The following is a 24,088-nucleotide window of genomic DNA, read 5'->3' as shown; positions in this document are numbered from 1 at the left end:
CTTAGGGGGATAGAACACCAAATAGTCTTAGTCCCAAGAACAAGCCTTCCTAATAGGCCAACTTATAGGACTAATCCTCAAGAGACCAAGGAGATTGAATCTCAAGTTAAGGAATTTTTGGAGAAGGGCTGGGTCCCAAGAGAGCCTAAGTCCTTGTGTTGTGCATGTGTTGTTGGTGCCCAAGAAGGATGGTAAGTGGAGAATGTGTACAGATTGTAGGGTCATCAATAACATAATTGTGAAGTATAGAAACCCTATTCCTAGGCTTGATGATATGCTTGATGAGTTGCATGGTGCAAATATATTTTCCAAAATTGATCTTAAAAGTGGTTATCACCAAATAAGGATGAAATAAGGTGATGAGTGGAAAACCGCTTTCAAGACCAAGTTTGGGTTGTATAAGTGACTAGTGATGTCTTTTGGGCTCACTAATGCACCAAACACCTTCATGAGGCTAATGAAACATGTCCTAAGGGAGTTTATAGGTAGGTCTGTAGTTGTTTATTTTGATGATATCTTAGTCTATAGTAGGGACCTAGATGATCACTTAGGACATCTAAGGCAAGTTCTTTTGGTTCATAGGAAACACACTCTCTTTGCTGATATAAATAAATGCACCTTTTGTGCTGATAGTGTAGTCTTCTTAGGTTTTGTGGTTAGCAAAAATGGGGTCCATGTGGACCCTGAGAAAATCAAGGCCATCCAAGAGTAGCCTACCCCAAAAAGTGTAGGAGATATTAGGATATTTCATGGGTTGGCTAGTTTCTGTAGAAGGTTTGTTCCTAATTTCTCTACACTTGTTTCGCCACTCAATGAGTTGGTGAAGAAGAATGTGGCATTCACATGGGGTGAGAGACAAGAACAAACCTTTGCTTTGCTCAAAGAAAAGCTCACCAAGACACTCGTTCTAGCTCTCCCTGACTTTTCTAAAACTTTTGAGCTAGAGTGTGATGCCTCTGGTGTAACATCCCATTTTTTTCATAAATAAATTTAAAAAGTTTTTTTAGTAAAAATAATAAAAATAAATAAATAGAGTAAATAATAGGTCGTAAATGCCCATAGCTATAAATAGCAACATGCTAGGTTTTTCAGAGTGACTCCTTAACCTCTTCTGCCTCTCATTTTCGTTTTTCCCCTTCTCCTCTCAAAACCCTTTCTTTTTCCCGCAGCTCACTAAACCTGTCTCAGAAAAACGACGATCTGGGACTCATTCACCGTTGGATCGTCGTGAAATTTAAACACCAGGTTCACAACCCAATTGCGAGAATTTTCACCGTTGACAATTTCAATATCATGTCTGAGCTTATAGTAAAACCCTTAGCATTGTAGCCTTTTAATTTCCCGCAGAAACCCAAAACTGTCTCGGTAAAACTATGATCCCGGTTTCTTTAACCGTTTGATTTTCATGAAATTTGGATATGTTGCTTGAAATTCAATTGCGCACACTTCCACCGTTGGGATTTGCGAGAAAATATTCGTCGTGGGAGAAAAAGGAATCGCATGAAGACAGTACAAGTGGAGGTTTCAATCTCTTCTCCGTCTCACTGACGTTTGGGAATTCTATCGGAACTGTCGGAGGAATAACTGAAGGAATCTTAGGGAACCGCTAGAGATGCTGCTATCGCTGGCTGAAGACACGTGAGTCCGCTCAGAGGTAAGGGATGAGTTATTCACAATTGGGAATTAGTGAGAACATGTGTAGGGATCATTAGAGATATCAATTGGAATGAGTTTTTGGGTGTTTTTGCAATTTTCATTTTATCCTTATAATTATTACAGTGAATTATATATGTTTGACAGACCAATTGTTGTGAAATTTATATGCTATTGTGTTGAGCGTGAACCCTATAAATCAAGTATTTTTTTTCTAATTAATATGAATTGATGAAATAAAGTAAGGAGAAATTTAGAGAGAGATATTGATTTTGTATTTTCTCTTTTCTTGCTTTTTAGGTTTTTATATAATTTAAAAAATTAATATCATAATTGAAATTGACCAAAGTGTTCATATAATTATTTAGAATTTGTGCATTGAAAGCTTACTTTGTAGTTTGTGATTCAATATGATGTATGTTAGTTTATATATATAGAGGTAGTTATTTATATTAATAATTTATGTAAATAATATTGTAGAGTGTTATAGTATGATTCCAAAAATTATTAAGTGTTGGAGTTTGAGAATATTATGGTTAAATTTGATGAACATGTGTATGTTGTACCTTATGAATATCATTAGGAATGTTATGAGATGGTTGATGTGATGTTATGAGATGTTAAAGTGTGGACATGACAATGTTGTTAATGGCGGATGGCGGTTTATGGCGGAAAGTCAAAAATCTGCCATAAAAATATGGCGGATGGCGTAGCGGAAAATGGCGGAAAAAAAAAACATATATATATAAACTCATTGAAATTGAAAAAAACAAAGGATTGCATTCAAATAAACTAAAAAAGTTTCATGAGTTCATACAATAGTCAAGTACCAACACCAAATAAACTCATTAAAGAGTTCAAAATAAGAAAATGATAAAAACATAATGCAAAGTGCAAAGTGAAGGTTGAGGCTCTAATCATCTTCTCCAATCCCAACATAATCATCTTCGTTGTTATCATATGGTAATGGAGCATCTCCCTTTCCCTCTTCCCCATCAGACGCCTCAAAATTGACCATGATTTCTTCTTCTTCAGATTCAACATCAATATTCTCCTCAACATCTAGATCCTCATCATTTTCTTGGACTTCTTTTTGCTTCCTTGATGAAGATCCAACAACCATTGCCTGTTTTTTAGAAGTTTGGGCAGCAGCAACACTTGTTTTTTGCTTTTTCCGCCTAGTATACATCCTACACTTCCAACCCCCAAAGCCTGATACACAGTTGCCCAATTTAGAGCATCATCATCTTCAAATACCAAATCATTTCCAGCATCATTATCATCATCTTGATCCATCTCTCCCACGAGCCATTCATTGCATACATCAATATCATTAAGAGAAATTGGATCAATTTCATCTCTTGCATTATATCTTTGCTTCAATTGTTGGTTGTATTTGACAAACACCAAATCATGCAACCTCTTGTGCTCAAGCCTATTTCTTTTTTTGGAATGAATATACAACATAACAAATAAATGTTGATTTCAATCTCAAATATACTCCAAATAAAACTTGATCATCAAAATTAAATAAAATTAAAAAGTATAGTTAGAGTTTTGTCACAATTACTTGCTCAAACACACTCCAATTTCTTTCACATCCTGAAGCACTGCAAGTCAAACTCAAAATCTTAATAGGTAGCTTCTGCAAATTTGGAGTTTGTGACCCAAACATTCGCCACCAATATGCTGCAATACCAATTACCAACCAAGACCATAACTTAGAATTCTGAATTATAACACTAATACATAAAAAAATAGTATGATAAAAGTTTCTTACTAGGAGAATGGGTTTTCCTTTGAGCCATTGCAAAGTCGGAACCAAAGTGGTCAGCACCAATGTTGTAAAGATGCAGCTCGGTTAGAATGTTTTGTTGCACATCAAATTGTGGAATCAACTTCTTAATGCACTCAAACAAACCATTGGTGACCTCAAAATCAAACTCCAAGTCAGTGTTGTCATAAAAAAACTCTGGATTTAAGAAGTGGGCAGCTGCATGCAATGGCCTATGAAGCTGACAATTCCATCTTTTATCAATGATTGCAAACACATCTTTGTACTTGCTTTCATTGTTGTTGAAAGACTTGATAATTGTTTCTTTTGCCTTGTCCATTGCTTCATAAATATAGCCCATGGCTGGTTTCCTTTCACCATCCACAAGACGAAGCACTTTCACAAGTGGAGCCATGACTTTAAGAGTGTAAACCACACTATTCCAAAAAGAAGGCATGAGCATTACCTTTGCAGCTTATTTTCCCTTAGGCTCCTTAGATAGCTTGTTCAAGGTCCATTCATCAGAAGTAAACATTTTTCTAATATTGGCTTTCTCTTTGTGAAGCCTTTCCAAGGTTAGATAAGAAGTGGCAAATCTAGTAATAGCATGTCTCACCAATTCCCTCTTGTTTGTAAAATTTCTCAACAAACTTAAGGTACTAGAATGGGCATAGATAAACCCAACTAGATTAATTGCCCTTCTAATTGTCTTCCTTATCAAGGGAAGCTTCCCAATATCTTCAAGCATCAAATCAATACAATGAGCTGCACAAGGAGTCCAATAAATATGTTTCCTTTTCTCCTCCAACAACTTACCCGCTAAAACATAGTTGCTCCCATTATCGATTACAACTTGAACAACATTCTCTTCTCCAACTTCCTCCACAATGGCATCAAGCAACTCAAAAAGCTTTTCACCTGTTTTTACAAAATCAGAGCCATCAACAGACTTCAAAAACATGGTACCAGCTTGAGAGTTAATAAAAAAATTAATGATGTATCTTTGTTTCCGATCAGTCCATGCATCGGACATAATAGTACAACCATACTTGACCCATTGCTCCCTATGGCCTTTCATCAAATTTTCAGTATATTCAACTTCCTTCTTCAAGAGTGGAACTCTGATGTCATGATAGCTAGGAATGGGCAAATGTGGCCCATATTGACCAATGGCTGCAACCATGTTCTCAAAGCTTTTCAATTTAATGAGGTTGAATGACAAACCTGCTTGGTACCAAAAGCGAGCAATATGTTGATGCACCTTCAATACTTCATTCTTATCCATTGACTCTCTTATGTTCATTTGCCTTAGCATCTCCATTTTTCTCCGATTGATTGCATTTTCTAGATTCTTACAAAATTTGTCCATTGGTCCTTTTTTAGTCTCACACTTTGTCTTTGCACTTGCAGCAACATTACAGCAGTCCGCAAACTCATCTTCTTCACTTCCATCACATCCAATCGGTTCACCAAATTCAAAGTCTCTTATATTTGCCATATTACCACTGCCAGAAGTACTGTAAGTGGTCCCACTTTTTTTTGTAGCCATATATTCCTTCAACTCTTCGACTACATTTGGGGGAGTTTTCTTGCAAGTTGCAACGTCGCCCGACTTCCCAATCAGGTGTTGTTTGGCTCGGGTTATTCCTCCATTAGTGATTTTTCCACAGAAATTACAAACAATGGTGTTTATATCTCCTTCCACTAGTGAATGGCAATATTTCCAGCCTGGGTCTGCCTTATTTTTCCTTGTTGCACTTGCAGTAGCAGCATCGGATGATGGTTCATCCATTTAAAAGAAGACTGAACAGAAAAAAAAATTGTGGTGTCAAATACGAAAAAAAAGGGACTGTTAACAGTAAAAAAGGGTGTCAAATAGCAAAAGGAAAAAAAAGTTGTAGACAGAAAAATAGGGTGTCAAACAGCAAAAAGCCCAAAACAAAATTAAAAAAAAGATCAGGTCTGACCCGCGTCTTCTTCTTCTTCTTCTTCTTCTTCGTGACTTCGTCTTCTTCCTTCGCGCGTCTTCTTCGTCTTGTTCGTGCGTTGCCGGGGCTTGTCGTTGGAGCTCATCGCTGTCGTTCGTGCGTTGCTGGGGCTCATCGCGATGCGTGCGCGTGCGAACTGTGGGAAGGGGTGGTGTCGCGGCGGCGGCTGGGTGCGGCGGGTGCGGGAGTTACGCAGGCAGAGGAGGTTCTGAAGGTAAGCTTTTGGAGGGACGCAGGTAGTCTGTTCTGAAGGCAAGCTTTTGGAGTCTTTTATTTAATGAATAACCGGGTAGGGTTGGGTCGGGTCGGCCCAACTCCTACCGCGGACAAAAATCAAACAAATTCCGCCATTTCCGCCATTTCCGCCACCCCGCCACGATCGCCATGGCTATGGCGGCCGCCATGGCGCCGCCATCCCAAACCCGCAACGCCACCGCTATTCGATGGCGTTTTTTCGAAAATCCGCCACGAAAAACCGCCATGGCGCCGCCATGGCCACCATTTAACAACACTGGGACATGATATTCGATTGTGAATAAGTGGATGTGTTTAACACTTGATGTTACATTAATTATATTGTGAGCTATGAATTATACAATAACCCGACCAGTGTTTATGCGCAGTGTTAAAGAGAAAGTGTAGGTTTCCTATTTAGGAACCGGTGTTAAATTGTAACGCAATTGTGTTAAACATGTTTGAAACATGAGTGTGAGGTCGTGGTATTGTATAATTCATTAGCAGTGTTTATAAATGAAACATGTGATGAATTATGGAATAATATGTTGCCTTGAGATTATAATATTGTTATTGAGATTGAGTAAAAGTGTAAAGTAGAACATGTGTTGAATTGTGAGATACGTGAAAACATGTGATGGTGGATTGTGACATTATGAGATGTGAAATTGTGAATGAGTTTTGGTTGTAAATAAGTGTGTGATTAACTCTTCATGTGACATTATTTGTGTTGTAAGCTGTGAATTGTACAATAACCCGACTAGTGTTATCTTAAGAAAAGTGTAAATGCGCAGTGTTAAAGAGAAAGTGTAGGTTTCCTAATTAGGAACCATTGTTAAAGAGAAAGTGTAGGTTTCCTATTTAGGAACCAGTGTTAAATTGTAGCGCAATATGTTGTACGTGTTTAACACACGAGTGTGAGGTCATGGGTATTGTATAATTCACGAGTAGTGTCTGTGTACTAAAATGATTTTAGGGGTTGGACCTGAATCAGGAGGGAAAGGCCCTGACGGACTCTTCGGAGTGTAGGCCTTGGGGGTCACCGGGTTTGAGTGCTCCTTTAAGCCTATGCTGATCCCATATGGTTGGAGCATTCTTGCAAAACATCGTGACCCTGACTGGTCTCCCTATGATCTTACTTAGTGAGAGTGACCTGACAAACCCATTGTGTGGTGTGTCTTGTTATGTACTCCTAAGCGCCCCAGAGTGGTTTTTCACTAACATGGTACCACATTGCATATAGGCTTGAGTCTTAGCATAATTGTCTCATGCGCTTGCTAATTGTTTATTATGAAATTGAGGTGTTATTATGTCTTAATCAGAGTGTGTGATTCTTGTGTAATGTGATTGATGATTGAAAAGTGTGATTGATGGATGAAAAGTGAACTTTGAATGACAAAGTGGTGGAATTACGTGAATTACGTGTAAGTAAGTTTTATTTGGTTTATATGATATGTATATCTAGTTGTCTTGTTTTCTCTATTAGTTAGGAATGTGATAACTCACTCCTGGTTTGCTGTTTGTGTTTGGATCCTGTGATGATCTTGAACTTTGTGTTCGGGGGAGCAGATGACTAGGTGAACTGCTTTAAGGAATATCGTGCTAAAGGACGTCGGGACACAACGCTCTGATAAGATGTGACGTTGGGATATAAGTTTTTATATTAATTTTTTGATGTTAGTCTATTTTATTTCACCTCACTGATTTAACAAAATATTTTTGTAAATTTTGACGGCCTTATTTTGAGTCGAATTTGTTTTTAATAAGTTTTATTTGGTAATTGAAGTGAATGTGAACCTTTTACCCATGTGATTTTGTTTACCAATATATTTTTATATATTTTATTTATTTATATATATGTCGAGGTAGAGGGTGTCACATCTGGTGTAGGTGTGGGAGCTGTGTTGTTGCAGGGTGGACACCCTATTGCTTACTTTATTGAGAAACTTCGTGGTTCCGCTCTCAACTACCCCACATATGATAAGGAGCTTTATGCCTTAGTTAGAGCCTTCCAAACTTGGGAACATTACCTTGTTTCCAAGAAGTTTGTTATTCATAGTGATCATGAATCACTTAAGTACATTAGAGGGCAATGCAAGTTAAACAAGAGGCATGAAAAATGGGTAGAGTTCCTAGAGCAATTTCCATATGTTATCAAATACAAAAAAGGAAAGACCAGTGTGGTTGCATATGCTCTTTCTAGGAGACACACATTGCTTTCTTCTCTTGGAGCTCAAATTTTAGGATTTGATAACCTAAGAGAATTGTATGTTTGTGATGAGTACTACTCTCTCATTTATGCTAGCTGTGGGTGTAACGATCCGCCTCGTTGCTACAATAACACCACTCTAAACCGCGAAAAAAAAATTAATTTTTAGATGAAAAACTCTGTTAATTTGCTTATGAAAAATGAAAGTATTTTTTTTTCTCGACATACATTCACCAAACAATGCACCATTACTTAAGTGAATATATATATATATATATATATATATATATATATATATATATATATATATATATATATATATATATATATATATATATATGAATAGTAACTCAGTACACATCATACACATAATGAAAACTAAATTTGTTCATACATATAATTAAATTTGTGATTTACATCTTCAAAACAACAAAAAGTAAATTTGTGATTAAGAAAACACAACTTTTTCCCAAAATAATCCCAACGTCATCATGTCAGCTCGGTGGCTCCCCAGAAGAATCTCACTTCTTGTCCTCTACTGCTGTCATTTTTCTCCCACGAACGAAGGTTCGCGAGCATCATAGGTACCAACCACACGGTACAAAAATTGCGAGGGGTGAGTTTATTATAAAAGAAAATTAATGTATAAATCAAATAACCACAATTAGTAAGAAAACATTAACAAATATCATGAGCTTACACAAACATTCACTAGTCCAACACACACTCAACAAATAGTCATCATCAGTTCACAGTTCCAATCAATCATGCTCAGTATGATACATGCACCTGATCTCAACTCTCAAATGCAATGTGGTACCATCCCCAAGAAAATAGCCTAAGCGTGTCCACACGACACTCTCACTTAGGAAAACTAGGCAGTAAGTGTCGAGGTCACCCTATGATGCAATCCTACCCCCCAAGGGCATTGGATAGCAGACTCCAAGAAGATTGGGCCAAAGATGCAAGAGAAGGCCCTAGGGTTCTCATGAGCCTTAGGGTAGATTTCGGGCCCATGGGCTAAGTATGAGCCCACTTATCTCTGTACATATTAAATTAAGGTTTCATTAATTTTGGGCCTTGTATTTAGGGCCCCATAATGTAGGTAGGGTACCCTAGGAATGTAGGATTTTCCAGCCCTTGTATTTTAGGGCACCTAGACTAGTTTTTGTATTAGGGGTAATTTTGTAATTTCACATGCATTAAGTGAATATTTGATGTGTGTGTTGAGAAATAAATTTAATTGAATTGGGAGAAGCCCATCCAATTAAATTTTAGAGGGGGTGTAGCATTTTCTTGCTACACCTCATTGTCACATCATATAGTCACACTTTGTGCATGTCCTTCATGCTTTAAATGCCTCATGACACCTAAGCACACTTAGTGGAGAATCTTGGACTTGATCTTAGATTAGTGGGCTGAACCATATCTAAAATTCACTAATCATAATTAGTGAAATTTCGGCTCCAAAATTTGGCTCCACAAATTCAAGTGAAATTTGAATAGAAATTCAAATTTCCCTCCAATTTTGTGTGACACTTAGGCTATAAATAGAGGTTGTGTGTGTGCATTTTTCCAACTTTGATCATTTGAAGATTAAACTTCAGATTTTAGAGCTCTCTTAGAGCACAAAATTTTGTGCTCTTCTCTCCCTCTCCCTTCATTCATCTCTTTTCTTTCTCCAAGCTCTTATCCATGGCCTCCTATGGTGGTGAGCTTCTTCTAGACTCATCTTCTCCTTGAAGTGGCGTCTCCTCTCTCTCATCCTTCTCCATTTCGCTTCCATTCATCTTCCAAGAAGCAAAGGAATCCATTGATGAAGAAGATCATAGGCCTACAAGCTCCAATGGAGCTTACACCATGAAAAGGATTTGACCTCAAATCCAGAGGTTCTTGAAACTCATTGATTCTTTCCTCAACACTTGTAAAAAGAATAAAAACATATGTATTAGTGATGTTGGGTATGTTAGAGTACGGTAAGGACTGAAAACCCCTTTCTTGGCCATCATCCCATGAGAGAATATAGTTCCTCACCAACTCAATAAGTGGTGCTACAAGTATAGAAAATATGGGACAAACCTTTTGTAAAAGTTTGTTAAGATATTGAAGTCCCAAATTTCCCTTATACTTGGTGGAGTAGCCCACTCAGAAATGACCATTATTCTCTTAGGGTCCATGGGAAGCCCTTGATCACTATTTAAAAAGTTAAGGAAAGTATTGGAATAAAACATACCTTTTTCTTTATTTTCATGTTGATTATTCCTACAAAAAATTACGACAAACCTAAGGTATCCCACATGAGCACCTAGGTTTTCATTGAAACAAAAAATAAGAACAAACCTACCTAATGAGTCCCTATGTATACAAATCATGAAGATGTTGGGTGCATGAGTGATTTTATAAAAGAGTGTTGCACCACTCAACACATTCATCATACCACCTATCATAGGGATTTGATGCCTAATAATATCTCTTTTAGACACCAAAAAAGCACAAGGATTTAAGCTCTTGCGAGCCAAACCCTCATCCAACAACTCCTTTACTTGAGGAATAACCTCAAGCTCAAGAGGTATGGCGGTGCTAAGGGATGTTTCCCTTGATTGGAGAAAGTAGAAAGATTGTTTAAGAAGGAGTGCCCTTTTAATATCACCTTTTGTTGCAAAATGATTTTCCTTCTTAACAATCTTCTTGGAGGAATCCTTTTTACTATCCTTCTTTTTCTTTTATTTTTCTAGTTTTTCTTCCTCGTCCTTCTTATCTTTCATAGTTAGTTGATCTTTGGCCACCTGTGAAGGTGTTTGAGGATGCAACACAAATTTAGTGCCAAGATGGGTGAGGGTAATTTGATTAGTTAGGCCATTGTAAATGATCTTAATCAAATTGTCATGGCCTTCCTAAAAGAATATGTCCTGCCTCCATGGGAACTATATCACAATTAACTTCATCCTTATATGTCCCAATGGAGAAAGGTACCTTCACTTGTTGGTTAACTATCATTTCCCTTGCTCATTGAGCCATTGAAGTTTATAAGGTTTTGGGTGGGGAATGATAATGAGGTTCAACTTGGAAACTAATCTTGTGCTACAACAATTGCAACAAGATCCACTATCCACAATGAGAGAACAAGTTTTATCTAAAATTTTGCATCTTGTATGAAAGATGTTCTCTCTTTGGGATTGAGATAGATCGCAAGATTGACCTCCAATGAGCCTTCTAACCATTAAGAGGTCACCTTCTTCAGGGGGGTAGACTTCCTCACTTGACTCTTCACTTCCACTAGAGGAAGGGCAAGAAGTAGTCTCCTCTTGACTACTATAAATGTCTTGACCCCTCATGATCATGGTTTTCTTTGTGGGGCATTGAGAGGCAACGTGACCTCTCCCAAGACATTTGAAGCATTTAATGTTGCTAGTCCTTTCTTGGGAACTAGTCTTAGGGGTGTATTTCTTTATGGTCTTACCCTTATCTTCCTTGGGTTTTGAAGGTGCAACCCCCAAAATTCATTGGGCTTGGTCTTTCCTTGGATAAGAGTGAAAGCCATAAGATTTTGAAGAAGACTTTCTTTTAAGTTGTTGCTCCACTCTTATACGAAGTTGGACTAGCTCATCTAGGTCCCTATATGGAAGGAGTTCAACATTGTCCCTCACTTCCATATTAAGCCCACTAAGGAACCTAGCTATGCTTGTTATTTCCTCCTCTCTAAGTCCAGCTCTTAGGAGTAGTTACATTTGTTGTTTATATTCTTCAACACTCATACTCCCTTGTCTAAGCCTTTGGAGCTTGTCCATAAGCTCCCTTTCATAGTAGGAGGGAATGTGCCTCTTCCTAAGGGCACTCTTAAGATCATTCCAATACTCTATTGGAGGATCCTCATGAATCCTTCGTTCCCTAACAAGGGAAGTCCACCAATAGAGGGCATACCCTTGAAAGCTAAGGGTAGCCAATGGAACTTTTCTCTCTTCGCTAATATGATGGCAAGCAAAGAGTTGTTCAACCTTCATTTCCCAATCTAAGTAGGCCTCAACATTATCTTTTCCATGGAAATATAGGTGGCTAATGTTAACCTCTTGAGGCCTTCTATCCTTTTCTCTTCTTTAGGAGTGATGTTTAGTATGTGAACTATGGCGCCCTCTATAATAGTAGCTAAGTTCTTCACTTAAACTCTTGCAAGAGTCATGACTATTATAGGAGGCATGTTTTTCTCTTTTCATTTCTTTCATTATTTTTCTTCTTTCTTCCTCTCCTATTTTCTCTTTTATCTTGACTTATTTCTTCCACTCTTTTTTTCCTTTTTCTTTTCTCTCTTGTTTTTCTTACCACAACTTAAGGGATCTCAACTCATCTAATATATTATACAAGGGGTCCTTAGGAGTAGAACCCTCACCATTAACACTAGATGAAGAATGAAGACTCATGTTGGTTCCTAAGTTATGGTTCTTTCTTGTTAGGGGTTTGAAAACAAAAGGTAAAAGAAACTATGGTTGAAACTAGCCAAAATAAACACTAAAAGAGGTGTGAAAGATAAGGTAAAAACTAATTGGTAAAAGGCAAGCTATCTAGGCGGTTTGACAATGGAGGGTAAAGGAAATAAGATATGAAAGTAAGCAAGAAATTAAAGTGCAAGAAATGCGAACTAGGCGGATCCTAAGAGTGTTTGGATGACCTCATTTAAGGTTCCCAACAAAACACTCACTATCCTAAAGGAAAATTGCCTAAAATTATTACACACAAATGGAAGTAGGATGACCTATTGGAGGATCCCAACTTACTTCCAATGAAAGGCCTTTTTGTTACAAAATTTGAAACAAAACAAATTGTCAATTACAAAATTACAAAAAAAAAAAAGTCCTCAATTGTGGAGGCTATTCTCTCTTTGGTGTTTCACTCAATTTGGAGTGTTTCTTAGTCCAATAGCTCTTAAGGTGGTTGGCCCCTTACTTCTTGACTCAAATTCTTCAAGGTATGACACCAATCCTCCTTTCCAATTCCCTATATGGCTACTCATAAGCAAGGAAACAAAGAGACAAGCAATAACCAAAGACAAAAAAAAAATGAAATGAAAGCTAAATCAATAGAGTTTTAACAAGACAAATTTTCAAGGATTATTCAACAATTAAAGCAATAAAAAGCACACAAAAGCAAGCTAGGACTCAAAGAGAAACCTAGAATGGCTCTAGAGTAGAGTAGAAAAACTAAAAAAGAAAAGACTCAAGAAACCTCTAGTTTTGGCACTTGTTTTCAAAATAATTTTCAATTGAAATTTCAGAACTAGGATTGGTATAAAATAGGCACCAATTATAGAACAAATTTTGAGTCAAAACAACAAGCACACTTCCCTTTCACTTTTTTTTTTCCCTGGACACTGATTTTTCAGCCAACTTGTGTGATTTTTCTTATTTTTTCATTTAATCCAAATCTCTTGGTTCTTTTTTCATAATTTTGGTCCAGATGAGTAGAAAATTCAGTAAAAATTTCAACTCAAAAAACGTAGTGACCAATTCCCAGTAATTTATACAAGTTCATATGTTCAAGCTGTCAGCACCAACGATTTCAACCTAGAAATTAAGAGTAGTGTTTATGTTGCTTAAGGCTTGGATAATTACAATTTGTATTTGCTTATGCTCAATTATCTTGAATAACACAATTCAAGAGAGATTAAGACTTATTTTTATTGACAAATCCAGCCACAACTCAACACCACAACTCAACTTCATCATAGGCATCAGTAGGAAACTTAGAAAACAAAAAAAAAACGAGTTCAACAACAAGACTACTTCTAGGAATTGATTTAGAACATGTTATGAACTAAATAACATGCATGAATTAGACTCAAAATTCAAAAGATAGGCTAAGAATGACAAGAATACATGAACAAATGTATCTAGAATTCAAGGCCCAAAATTAATGAAACCTTAATGTACAAAGATAAGTGGGCTCATACTTAGCCCATGGGCCCGAAATCTACCCTAAGGCTCATGAGAACCCTAGGGCCTTCTCTTACATCTTTGGCCCAATCTTCTTGGAGTCTTCTATCCAATGCCCTTGGAAGGTAGGATTGCATCACCCTGTCGTGCATAGGCAACTCCCCCCCCCCCCCCCGGTGATCAACCTGAGTCTCAAGGAAGTTCCAAACCGAGTGACATACCCCCTAGTACAAGTATTCCTCCTCACGAGAAACTACAAGTACTTACTGACAAAGTTTATACTATTTCCATGTCATATGATGTATGAAACATGGGCACCATCAAATGCATGACCGTGGATAATTAAAGATTTTAAGCCTTCCCCCTCCAGAGATGCTTAAAACTCTTTAACCACTTTATTTCCCCCACCATGGATATCCAACAAGGTCACTGCACCCCCCCCATGAACATACACATCACACAATGTATAAAACATGGACACCATCAATGCACTGACCGTGGATAATTAAAGATTTTAAGTCATCCCCTTCCAGAGATGCTTAAAACTCTTTAACCACTCTATTTCCCCACCGAGAACATCCAACAAGGTTAATGCACCCCCCATGTATATACACAACATACATCATCACAATGCATTTTTAACATCATCCACATTTCATCTCAATATCATCTTCAACATCAACATCATCTCATCTTAATGACATTAACAACAACAACAACATCATCTCATATTAACACAATCATCAATAACAACATCAACTATTGTTAGCATAGTCATCAATAACAACATCAACTTATGTTAACATAGTCAATAATAACAACATCACCTCATATCAATATTATCATAAACATCAACGTCACCTCATATCAATTAATGTCATCAATAGAAATATCATCAGAAGTCGCACTCTGCATATACATATGTAGTTCATGCCTGAGATTCACACTCCCCAGGTCTTCAGACAACACAAGTCTAATAAAAACAATAATGTTATTCATCAATAATAGATATATCGCACCCCATTAGTCAAAAATATTGTTTTCTTGAAAACCAGCATGCAACAGGGACAGACATACATCCCTATAATTAGGTTCCCTGACTCCAACTATGGTATCAAAAATGGTAAATTATAATAAACTCCCCTCACCTATCGTGAGCTCTCCTTCGGTTCGTCTTTGCGTCGCTCAAAGGTCTCTCTTGTTCATGCTCGTTAGTCCAAACGCAAGGTTCTATATGTCAAATTGAAGGAAATTTAATATGGATTTCAGAAACAAGGTAATGACAACATTCAAAGTCAAATACCCTTGTCAAACATAAAGGGCTGAGGGGTGTTTCGGATTCTACAAAAAGGAAACATCATATTGAAATTCCGATCACGTCAATGTGACCGGGGTTCATTGAAGATCACAAAAATAACATCAATGTTATAAAAAGATAACTTTTACAATGTCTCATTCTCCAAGGTTTTTCAAAGGAAGTATAAAAACACCTTATTATAGTACCCAACACACATGAGACACTAAGAGGAACTCAAACTAACTAGGAGAAGGGTTTAGAAATCAAGATTACCTCAGAGAAGCTATGAAGTGGAGGATTGGGAGATTTTCTCCACCGAATCCTTGAGGAGCATTCTGAGGATTTCTCTCTGATTAAAGTGTTCCTCTTGGTAAGTGGTATTTGTTCAAGGAGGGAAGGCTTTGTATACCCCAAGGATCCATTAGAAAGTTGTTGGTCAAAGAGAGCCATGAAGGTGGGCTAATGGGACATTTTGGAATTGATAAGACTCTTGTCTTCCTCAAGGAAATATTCCTTTAGCCCCATATGAAAAAAGATGTCCATAGGTATTGCACTAGGTGTGTGGCTTGTTTACAAGCCAAGTCTAAGGTGATACCTCATGGGCTATACACACCCTTACCCATTGCATTTGCACACCCTAGGTAGATATTAGTATGGACTTTGCCCTTGGGCTTCCTAGGACCCAAAGGGGTGTAAACTCTATCTTTATGATGGTGGATAGGTTTGACAAGATGGCACATTTTATATCATGCCACAAGGTAGATGATGCTAGTCACATCTCAACACTTGTGTAGCTGATTCAAATGATGAGGGTTGAGTTGTGTCCATGATCATTTTTAAAACATTGTTCAAAAAATTTCTAAAACACTTTGTTTTAGCATTCCAAATTCAGTTTCACACCATTAACAATGATTCTAACATTTAAAAACAATTAAAGCTATTTAATTACTGATGAGCAACACACACACACAAAAAAAAAAAATACACGGAGAGATGTTAAATCCAGGAGTCTTGTATACATAATACATGCATAGTGGTTTCATAGTTGTCTTATAGAGGTATAGACTATAGAGCCAAAAAACTCTAGAAATTTAAATAATATACCTGATTTTTCAATATCCCATGATAGCAGTGCAGCGCCATCGCAACATGGACACAGAGGCTCCTTGCCGCTACAGTGCATGCTGTCACGAAGTGCTTTGATATTGCACTTTCTGCGACTACTTTTGTAGTGGAAATAGCATGGATGGTGGATCACAGCATGATAGGGCTATGCTGCTAAGATTCCATGAAAACCCTCCTTAGATATTTGGGCTTTTTTTGGGGGGGTATTTTAGGGATTTCTGGCAAAAAGCATAGCAAAAAAAGAGGAGAATCCTGCTTATCTCCATATTACTGAGTCCTTCATAAAAATATTGGAGAAGAAGCTGTTCTGAAATCTGATGGTGGGGGCAATTGGCACATAGTTTCTTAAATCTCTCCCAGTACTCATACAGGCTCTCTCCACTGAGTTGTCTAATACCTGAGATATCCTTCCTGATGGCTGTGGTCCTGGAAGCAGGGAAAATTTTTTCTAAGAATACTCTCTTAAGGTCATCCCAGCTCGTGATGGACCTTGGAGCAAGGTAATACAGCCAGTCCTTTGCCACTCCCTCTAATGAATGAGGAAAAGCCTTCAGAAATATGTGATCCTCTTGGACATCTGGGGGTTTCATGGTTGAGCAGACAATGTGAAATTCTTTCAAATGTTTGTGCGGGTCTTCACCTGCAAGGCCATGAAACTTTGGAAGCAAATGAATCAGTCCAGTTTTAAGAACATATGGGACATCCTCATCAGGGTATTGGATGCACAAGCTTTCGTAGGTGAAATCAGGTGCAGCCATTTCCCTTAGAGTCCTCTCACGGGGTGGAGGTTGTGCCATGTTCTCAGAATGTGCAAAATCAGAATGCTCAGAATCAGAATGCTCAGAATCAGAATGCTCAAAATCACCAATAACAGAATGCACAGATTCACCAGTAATGGAATGCTCAGAATGATCAAAAGGTATAAAATGATGCCTAACTAATCTATGAAATGTCCTATCTATCTCAGGATCAAAGGGTTGTAAGTCAGATGGATTACCTCTAGTCATACACTACATTCAGCATGCACACAACTAGTTGCCTTATCATGTAAATAAAGGTGTAGGTTTGAACTATAGCTACCCTCAAATGATATCCAAATGACTTGAAATTTTGTGAGCAACCTTATAAAATGATGAGAAGATAGCACAAAAAATTTCAGACAAAAATTCAAAGTCTAACTATGAAAGCTAAAAATGGTAAGTTAAGAAAAATAAGTGAATAAAACTTGAAAAATAAAAAACTTTTGACAGAATCGCTTTTTTTGGACGATGGAGACCTCAGCCGACCTGCGGCAGGCTGCCAAGACGTAGGAAATTTTTTTCTACCCCAAATGCATATATAATAATTGCGATTCTGATAACCAGAGCAAAAGTTATGGCCGTTTGAAGTTTTGACAAACACAGAATTTGCTAGTTTTTTGGAACTTTCAAATCTGACCAAACTAAAGGCTCTAGCTATTTTTCCCACAAAATATGGATTAAAAGAAGTTACCACAAAAAATTTAGCCAAAAATAACAACCCTAGCTACTAAAACAAAAAATCTCAAATAATTCAGCATGGGTGGTCGCTAAAATCCGTCTCTAATTGATTTCTACTACTACTCTGTTTTTGCCGCAAGCACAATCTTCACAGCAAAACACCCAAGACTGAAACAGGGGAAACGCTTAATGGAAAAACTGAAACAGAACACACCTTAAACAAAATACCAGGACACTAAACAACACTAACACACATACTAACACAATACTAACAATTTAAACATAAAACACGAAAGGATTAAACACACAACACTAGCTAGCTATTATGAACCTTTGAACACTGCTCCCCGGCAACGGCGCCAAATTTGATCGAGGCCGTACCCGAATCAAATAAACATGAAAATGCAGTAACTAGGAAGTGATCCTAGGTCGTTTCCCAACGAGCAGTGACAAACCAAATGTTCATAATATACTTGCAGTAACAGTAACGATTGGGGGGGGGGGGGGTTTGTTTGTTTTGTGATTAAAGAGCAGAACAAGTAAACTGGAATACGAAATTACTAATATTAAAAACGGGTTGTTTCCTTTGATTCAGAAGCCATTCTCTTATCCTGGGTTATGGAGAATTCGTCCCTAACAGTCAACCACTTAATCCAACCCTATTTCAATTTACTAAGCGAAAATCAACTTAGGGTTGTCAATACGTGATTAGGCACCACATACACCAGTTAGCCCTTCGTCCATTAAGCATGAACGCAAGTTAGGCTCAGAGGCAATTAATCGAACATGAAGCGTGCACTGATTAATATTCACGAATTTGGGATAACTGGTGAAGGGAAAACTGCCAGGGAACCACATTACAAGCGAAACCTCAAAGAGAGTTGGGCTTTGTCCTCAAAAGGAAACAACACTAGAAAATCTAGCCTTCCATGGATTCAAACAGAAAACGCAAATGAAACATGAAGCAGAAATGTAAATGAACAAAAACGTAAATAAGTAGAAACGTAGATGAAACAGAAACGTAAATGAGAGTAGAAGAAGAAGCAAAAACGAAATTGTAATTAGAAACAGAAAACGTAAAATTGCATTACAGAATGCCTTAACAGAAAAACGAAAATCCTAAAACAAAAGCTCTGAATAATGAATAGCATAACAGAATTCCTTGCACGAATCCCAAGGCTGCTATTTAAAAAGAGTCACTCAAAGTCACTGGGCCCTATTACAATACTCTAGCCCAAAACGAAATAAACACTGAACAACATAAAATAAAATTGCGAAATTTCCTAATTAGAAATTAACTAAGGTAAGCGCTGCTTTATTTGCCCTCTACAAGTCCATAACCAAAATCCGGATTAAGCCCAATGTTTCATTAATTCCTGAAATTAGATTAAAAACATCAAATTAGCTAAATGAGCCCAAATAATAAAACTGCCTGATTAATTGACAATTAAGACCAATCAGTAATTAAAATGGTGCAAAAAGGGTTTAGAAAATAGAAGAAAATGATGGCACATCAGACGCTGAGGGTGAATATTGAGTAGGCAGTTTTTTTTTAAATTACGTACCTGCTAGGCATGAAAATCAATTCCTCAAAAAATTACAAGTGTATTATAGAAGGAAGAATAAAAAGGGAAATTAGTTTTAAAAAGGGGCAGTTAGAAGAGTTAGTAGGCTTAGTGTGGGGGTTCTCTATTATAAATAGCCTCTAAATACTAAGATGGGAGGATCTTTTGTTAAAAATTACATATACAACTGGGAATATCCAGTGTGAAAGGAGAATGCTCCTTTGGGTACACTTGTGTACATTTGTTCTTTCCATTTCTAGATAATTCTCTCAATCTTTTTTCACTTCTTTCTCTTTGACTCTGATTTGCCTACTGCACCGATTTTGTGTGTGTGATAATCATCTTTGTTAGAGTAAGATTCCTAACAGTACCATTGGGTTGGGTTGACTGGTTTGTGGGTTTGAAATTTTAAACCCATTACCCAAATGAAACATGCTAAGGTTTGTCTGGGTTGGTTTGAGTTTAACTCAAAAAAGAAAAACCCAACCCAAACTGATCGGTTTGGGTCAAGTTATTGGGTTTACCTGAACCAATTTGTACACGTTTATCATGACTTAATGGCCCAGGCAGGAGGAGGGGCCCTTTTGTTTATTGGAAGGGTGAGTGATGGCATGATCCTTTTATTTGAGTTAGAGCATTTTATGTGTAGTAAATCCTAAAGGCATTCTACTTTGGTCTAACTTGTACCTGAATATTTATTTCATTTAAGGTTGATCTGTCTGGCTTCAGCCCATATTTGAAGGTTGCATCCCCAATTCAATATCTGTTTTTATTTTATCCAATGTGTAAATTTAGAAATAGTGAATGTTATTATTGTTTAGCAATTAGATCTTTATTATAAATGCATTACATATTTGGCTGTATGTATTGCATGTAAGAATGTGAAACTGATGATAAAATCAAAGAAATTTCCATTTATTACTAATTTTAATTCTGATTTTTTTTTTATATATCCAGTATGGTAAAGATTATGAATTTGATGCTTCAGTTAAGCTTCTGGACAAACATCTACATTCTAGGGCACAGTCTGTTGATGAGCAACTTGTTGTTGTTTCTCAGGTTTCTGCATTGATTTCCCCCCAAATTTTTTAGCTTGTCTATTACCATTTTATCACCAGAATAAGACGTGCTCGTGCTTAAAATTTGCTATGTCGTTAGTTTCTTGTGTTTGACATCGATATTGGATATGAGGAGATAGTTAACACTCTGGTAAGAGAATATTACGTAGATATTAACTTTTTGTATTATTGAAGTGTCCATTAAGTTTTGTTCTTTGTGTGTCTAGGTTCTTGCTTTCAATGGTAAACCTGTGAAGAATCTGAAGAGCTTGGACAACATGGTTGAGAGCTGCGATGATGATTATCTAAAGTTTGATCTGGAATACCAACAGGTTTTCTCTCATTGTCCTATTCCAATTGGTTCATTCTTTTCTGTGTCTCTCATGTTAAATAGAAATATGTCCTTAAGTTTGGAAAAAAAAATTGTTCTAAGTTTTTATGGTCTTAGAATTTGGGCTTAAGGCCTAACTCAACCCCTCAAAATATTGGTTTGTAAGGTAATGACTGCTCAAGCTTTATTAGCTCTATTTAAACTTCATCTCTAGTTAATTTGGGACTAAACACACCGCCTTTGAAGCTGCAATTAAGGCAGCAACTAAGGTAGACTAGGGGTGATCGTAATTAAGGTGGCTTTCAAACATATGGTTACTAACAAGTTTCACAACTATTATAAATAAGAAGGTATTATTATTGTGAATTAATATTTAATATCAAGATTTGTATTGTTTAAGTTGTGCTTTGTTGTTTTCTTTCTGAACGTTGCATATATGAAAATCTTGTGAAACTACTCAAAAGTCAAAAGAGGGAACGGAGATTTAAAAAATTCTTATGTGTTTTTTTCCCTAATCTTTTTAGAATTGGACATATTTATTATAAATTGTATCCTTTTCTTGCCTATTTCAAATTAAATCTATCAAATAAGTAAGTTTGTACTATAAATTTATTGCTATTCTATGAATTTATATGAATGTTGTTTTGAAATTTTGAATAACTTTTTTCTGCAAATTGTAGTGTTGAAGACCAGCACTGCTAAGTAGTGGCGGATCTAAGACCCCGAGTCAATGAGGGAAATTTACTTTTCAAATAATATAAATTAATAATAATTATCATTATGCATATGAAGATAAAGACATAAGTACCAAAATCATAAAATTTTAATGTATTTATTCAAATAAATTACATACCTTATAGTTGTCCTCTACGTGATTTCATGTTTTGAAATCGTTGAATTATTAGTTCATTGTCAATCTTATTGAACACATCTTTCTCAATATAAGTCACTAGACAATCATTCATCCATGTATCTCCCAACCGATTACGCAATCTATTTTTCACAATTTTCATGGCAGAAAAGGCTCTTTCCACAGTTGATGTGGCAACAGGAAAAATCATTGCTAACTTCAAATGAAGGTAAACTAATGGATAAACAATATGTCTTCCAGTTTCAACCAACTTCTCTGAAAGATTTTTGATTCCTTTCAAAGATGAAAATTCTACATTGCTACGTATATCAATGATGTAAGTCTCAAGTTGATTATCAAGCATCACTAAATTAATTGCAGAGAATTCACATGGATAAAACTTTGCAAATTCAATTAGCCTTGCCTTATCAAAAGCAGAGAATAAATTGGTTGGATTCAAACAATCCATGCAAAAAAGCAACTGAGTATTTGTCTCTATAAAACGATCATTAAGTTCTTGAAGTTGCATGTCCACAACAGTATAAAACAATTCAACATGATAATGATGCTCAGTTGTGATAGCTTGAGCTTTAGCTCCACGTCGTGATCTCCCCTTAGAAAAAAATATGTCTTCCATATTAGGAATGTTAATGAAATGCTTATCACAAAATGAATTTACTTCCTGCAGTAAAAACTCCCATCCATTATCCCTCATAATTTGCAACCGTAGCTTTGTGATGTTAACCAAGTTCATAGCATTGATGATGTCTTGATCTTTCCTTTGCAATGCCTGTGATAATTCATTTGAAATACCCAAGACATTTTTCATCAAATGCAATGTGAATGCAAAATAAAAATCTTCTAGCAAATGTAAAAGACCATTTGCTTTAGCTCTTTGATCTGCATTTGATCCATCTTCTTTTATAATTTCAAGAACATCAATTATAGAAGAATACATCAATATCAAATTGATCAAAGTTGCATAATGTGAACCCCAACGAGTATCAACAGCTCGTTTAAGTCTAGTTTCTTGATTCAAACCTTGTCAACTAGGAATTTCTCCTTTTCCCAATGCCTCTCTAACATAATTTATTTGTTTTTCACGAACCATGTCATGTCATATGCAAGATCCCCCAACAACATTTAATAAAGTGGACACCAAATTAAAAAGAGAGGCAACTTGAATGTGATTTTTTGCAACAGCAACTAATGTGAGTTGTAATTGATGATCAAAACAATGTACATAAAAAGCAGATGAATTCTCCTTTAAGATCAAACTTTTAAGACCAGAAAATTCCCCTTGCATGTTGCTAGCACCATCGTAACCTTGTCCATGAATTCTTGATATACTAAGCCCATGTTTACAAAACAATTCATCAATTGCCATTTTCAATGATAAAGCTGTAGTATCTTTAACATGAACCATACCAAAAAAACGCTCAACAATACTTCCCTTTTTGTTAGCATAACGCAAAGCAATATCCATTTGCTCCTTGTTTGATATGTCATGTGCTTCATCAACAATGATAGCAACTAATTCATCTCCAAGATCAGTAATAATAGCATTAGTGGTTTCTAATGCAGCAGCATTAACAATATCTTTTTGGATTTTTGAAGCAATTAATTGATGATTTTCAGGAGCATTTTCCAACACAACATGATTTATTGATTCATTGTGTTCAGCAAGAAATCTATGAAGTTTCAGGAAATTACCTTGGTTAGCAGAATTGGTTGATTTATCATGACCACGGAAAGCTAATCCTTGCTTTAATAGAAAACGAATACAATCAATCGACATTGTCAAATGCCTTCGATACAAGTCACAAACTTGTTCAAATTGCTTAGATATAACAACTTCAATATGTTGATTTTGATTCATTCAATCTTGAGACTTCCTCCAAGCAATGTTATGAGCCCTATTAGGACCTCCAACATGAGATGAAAGTCTTTCTTTCTTATTCCAATTTGTTAATCCCTCTATCACAAATGTATCACCACCTGATTGCTTTCCAAAATCATGCCTAAAAAGATAACAACACAAGCAAAATGCAACATCTTTTTCTATGCTATACTCCAACCAGTTGCCAAATTCATTAAACCAAGAAGGACAAAATCTTCTGAAAGACTTTCCAATTTTTCTTTGGGGAAAATTATGTTGAGTAGGTTGACATGGTCCTCTTTGTAAATATGCTCTTCGTATCTTATCTCGATCATTAGGATGATATGCTGAAATTTTAATTCGTTTTCCTGGATCTGATGGCAAGTCTTCCAAATTAATTTCAATTCGTTGTTGTTGGAGACTTGATTCACAAGATTTTGATGAAGATCGTTGCTCATTTGATGGTAATTTCCTCTTCAAAAATGTATTCATGATCTATTTACAATTTAAAAGAAATTAATAATTTAAATTTAAAATATCCATAAAAATTAAAAATGTATAAATTCATCAAACATAATTAATATATAATTATATTATTTATATATCAAACTTAAGGGGAAAAAAAAGAAAAATATTTGTGAAAAAACACATAACCAAAGACTGAGAGACATGCTTATAAGTTATAACAATTATCGGTAATTTGGTACCTAAATCTTTCTTTAC

At 36.3% G+C, this 24,088-nt stretch overlaps 2 protein-coding genes, 1 non-coding gene and 1 pseudogene across 3 annotated transcripts; 1 reads left to right on the top strand and 3 right to left on the bottom strand.

The window, feature by feature from the left end:
- Nucleotides 1-2,566: 2,566 nt before the first annotated feature.
- Nucleotides 2,567-3,883, bottom strand: LOC114373159. The gene is made up of 3 exons (XM_028330691.1): nucleotides 3,434-3,883; nucleotides 3,253-3,342; nucleotides 2,567-2,865 (listed from the first exon to the last, which is right to left on the bottom strand). The coding sequence occupies exons 1-3, from the start codon at nucleotides 3,840-3,842 to the stop codon at nucleotides 2,567-2,569; spliced, it is 798 nt and encodes a 265-aa protein (XP_028186492.1). The 5' UTR covers nucleotides 3,843-3,883.
- A 19-nt stretch (nucleotides 3,884-3,902) lies between these two features.
- On the bottom strand, nucleotides 3,903-5,219 carry LOC114373158. Its single transcript, XM_028330690.1, has one exon. The coding sequence runs from the start codon at nucleotides 5,217-5,219 to the stop codon at nucleotides 3,903-3,905; it is 1,317 nt and encodes a 438-aa protein (XP_028186491.1).
- Nucleotides 5,220-16,516: 11,297 nt separating this feature from the next.
- On the top strand, nucleotides 16,517-16,623 carry LOC114377774. The gene has a single exon (XR_003659209.1). It is a non-coding gene; the product is annotated as a small nucleolar RNA R71 (small nucleolar RNA).
- A 4,867-nt stretch (nucleotides 16,624-21,490) lies between these two features.
- On the bottom strand, nucleotides 21,491-23,857 carry LOC114373157 (annotated as a pseudogene).
- Nucleotides 23,858-24,088: the final 231 nt, after the last annotated feature.

This window comes from Glycine soja, chromosome 11 (genome assembly GCF_004193775.1).
Source record: "Glycine soja cultivar W05 chromosome 11, ASM419377v2, whole genome shotgun sequence".
NCBI lineage: Eukaryota > Viridiplantae > Streptophyta > Magnoliopsida > Fabales > Fabaceae > Glycine > Glycine soja.
Note: the sequence above shows the minus strand (reverse complement) of the source record. Positions and strands in the feature narration are given on the sequence as shown.

Excerpts from the sequence above, each read along its gene's own strand:
- LOC114373158 (XM_028330690.1), bottom strand. The coding sequence starts at position 5,219 with ATGGATGAACCATCATCCGATGCTGCTACTGCAAGTGCAACAAGGAAA.
- LOC114373159 (XM_028330691.1), bottom strand. The coding sequence starts at position 3,842 with ATGGCTCCACTTGTGAAAGTGCTTCGTCTTGTGGATGGTGAAAGGAAA. Across the intron at positions 3,343-3,433 it reads AAGGAAAACCCATTCTCCTA|CATATTGGTGGCGAATGTTT; the intron begins GTAAGAAACTTT and ends TTGGTATTGCAG. Across the intron at positions 2,866-3,252 it reads GACTTGCAGTGCTTCAGGAT|GCTTTGGGGGTTGGAAGTGT; the intron begins GTGAAAGAAATT and ends ACTGTGTATCAG.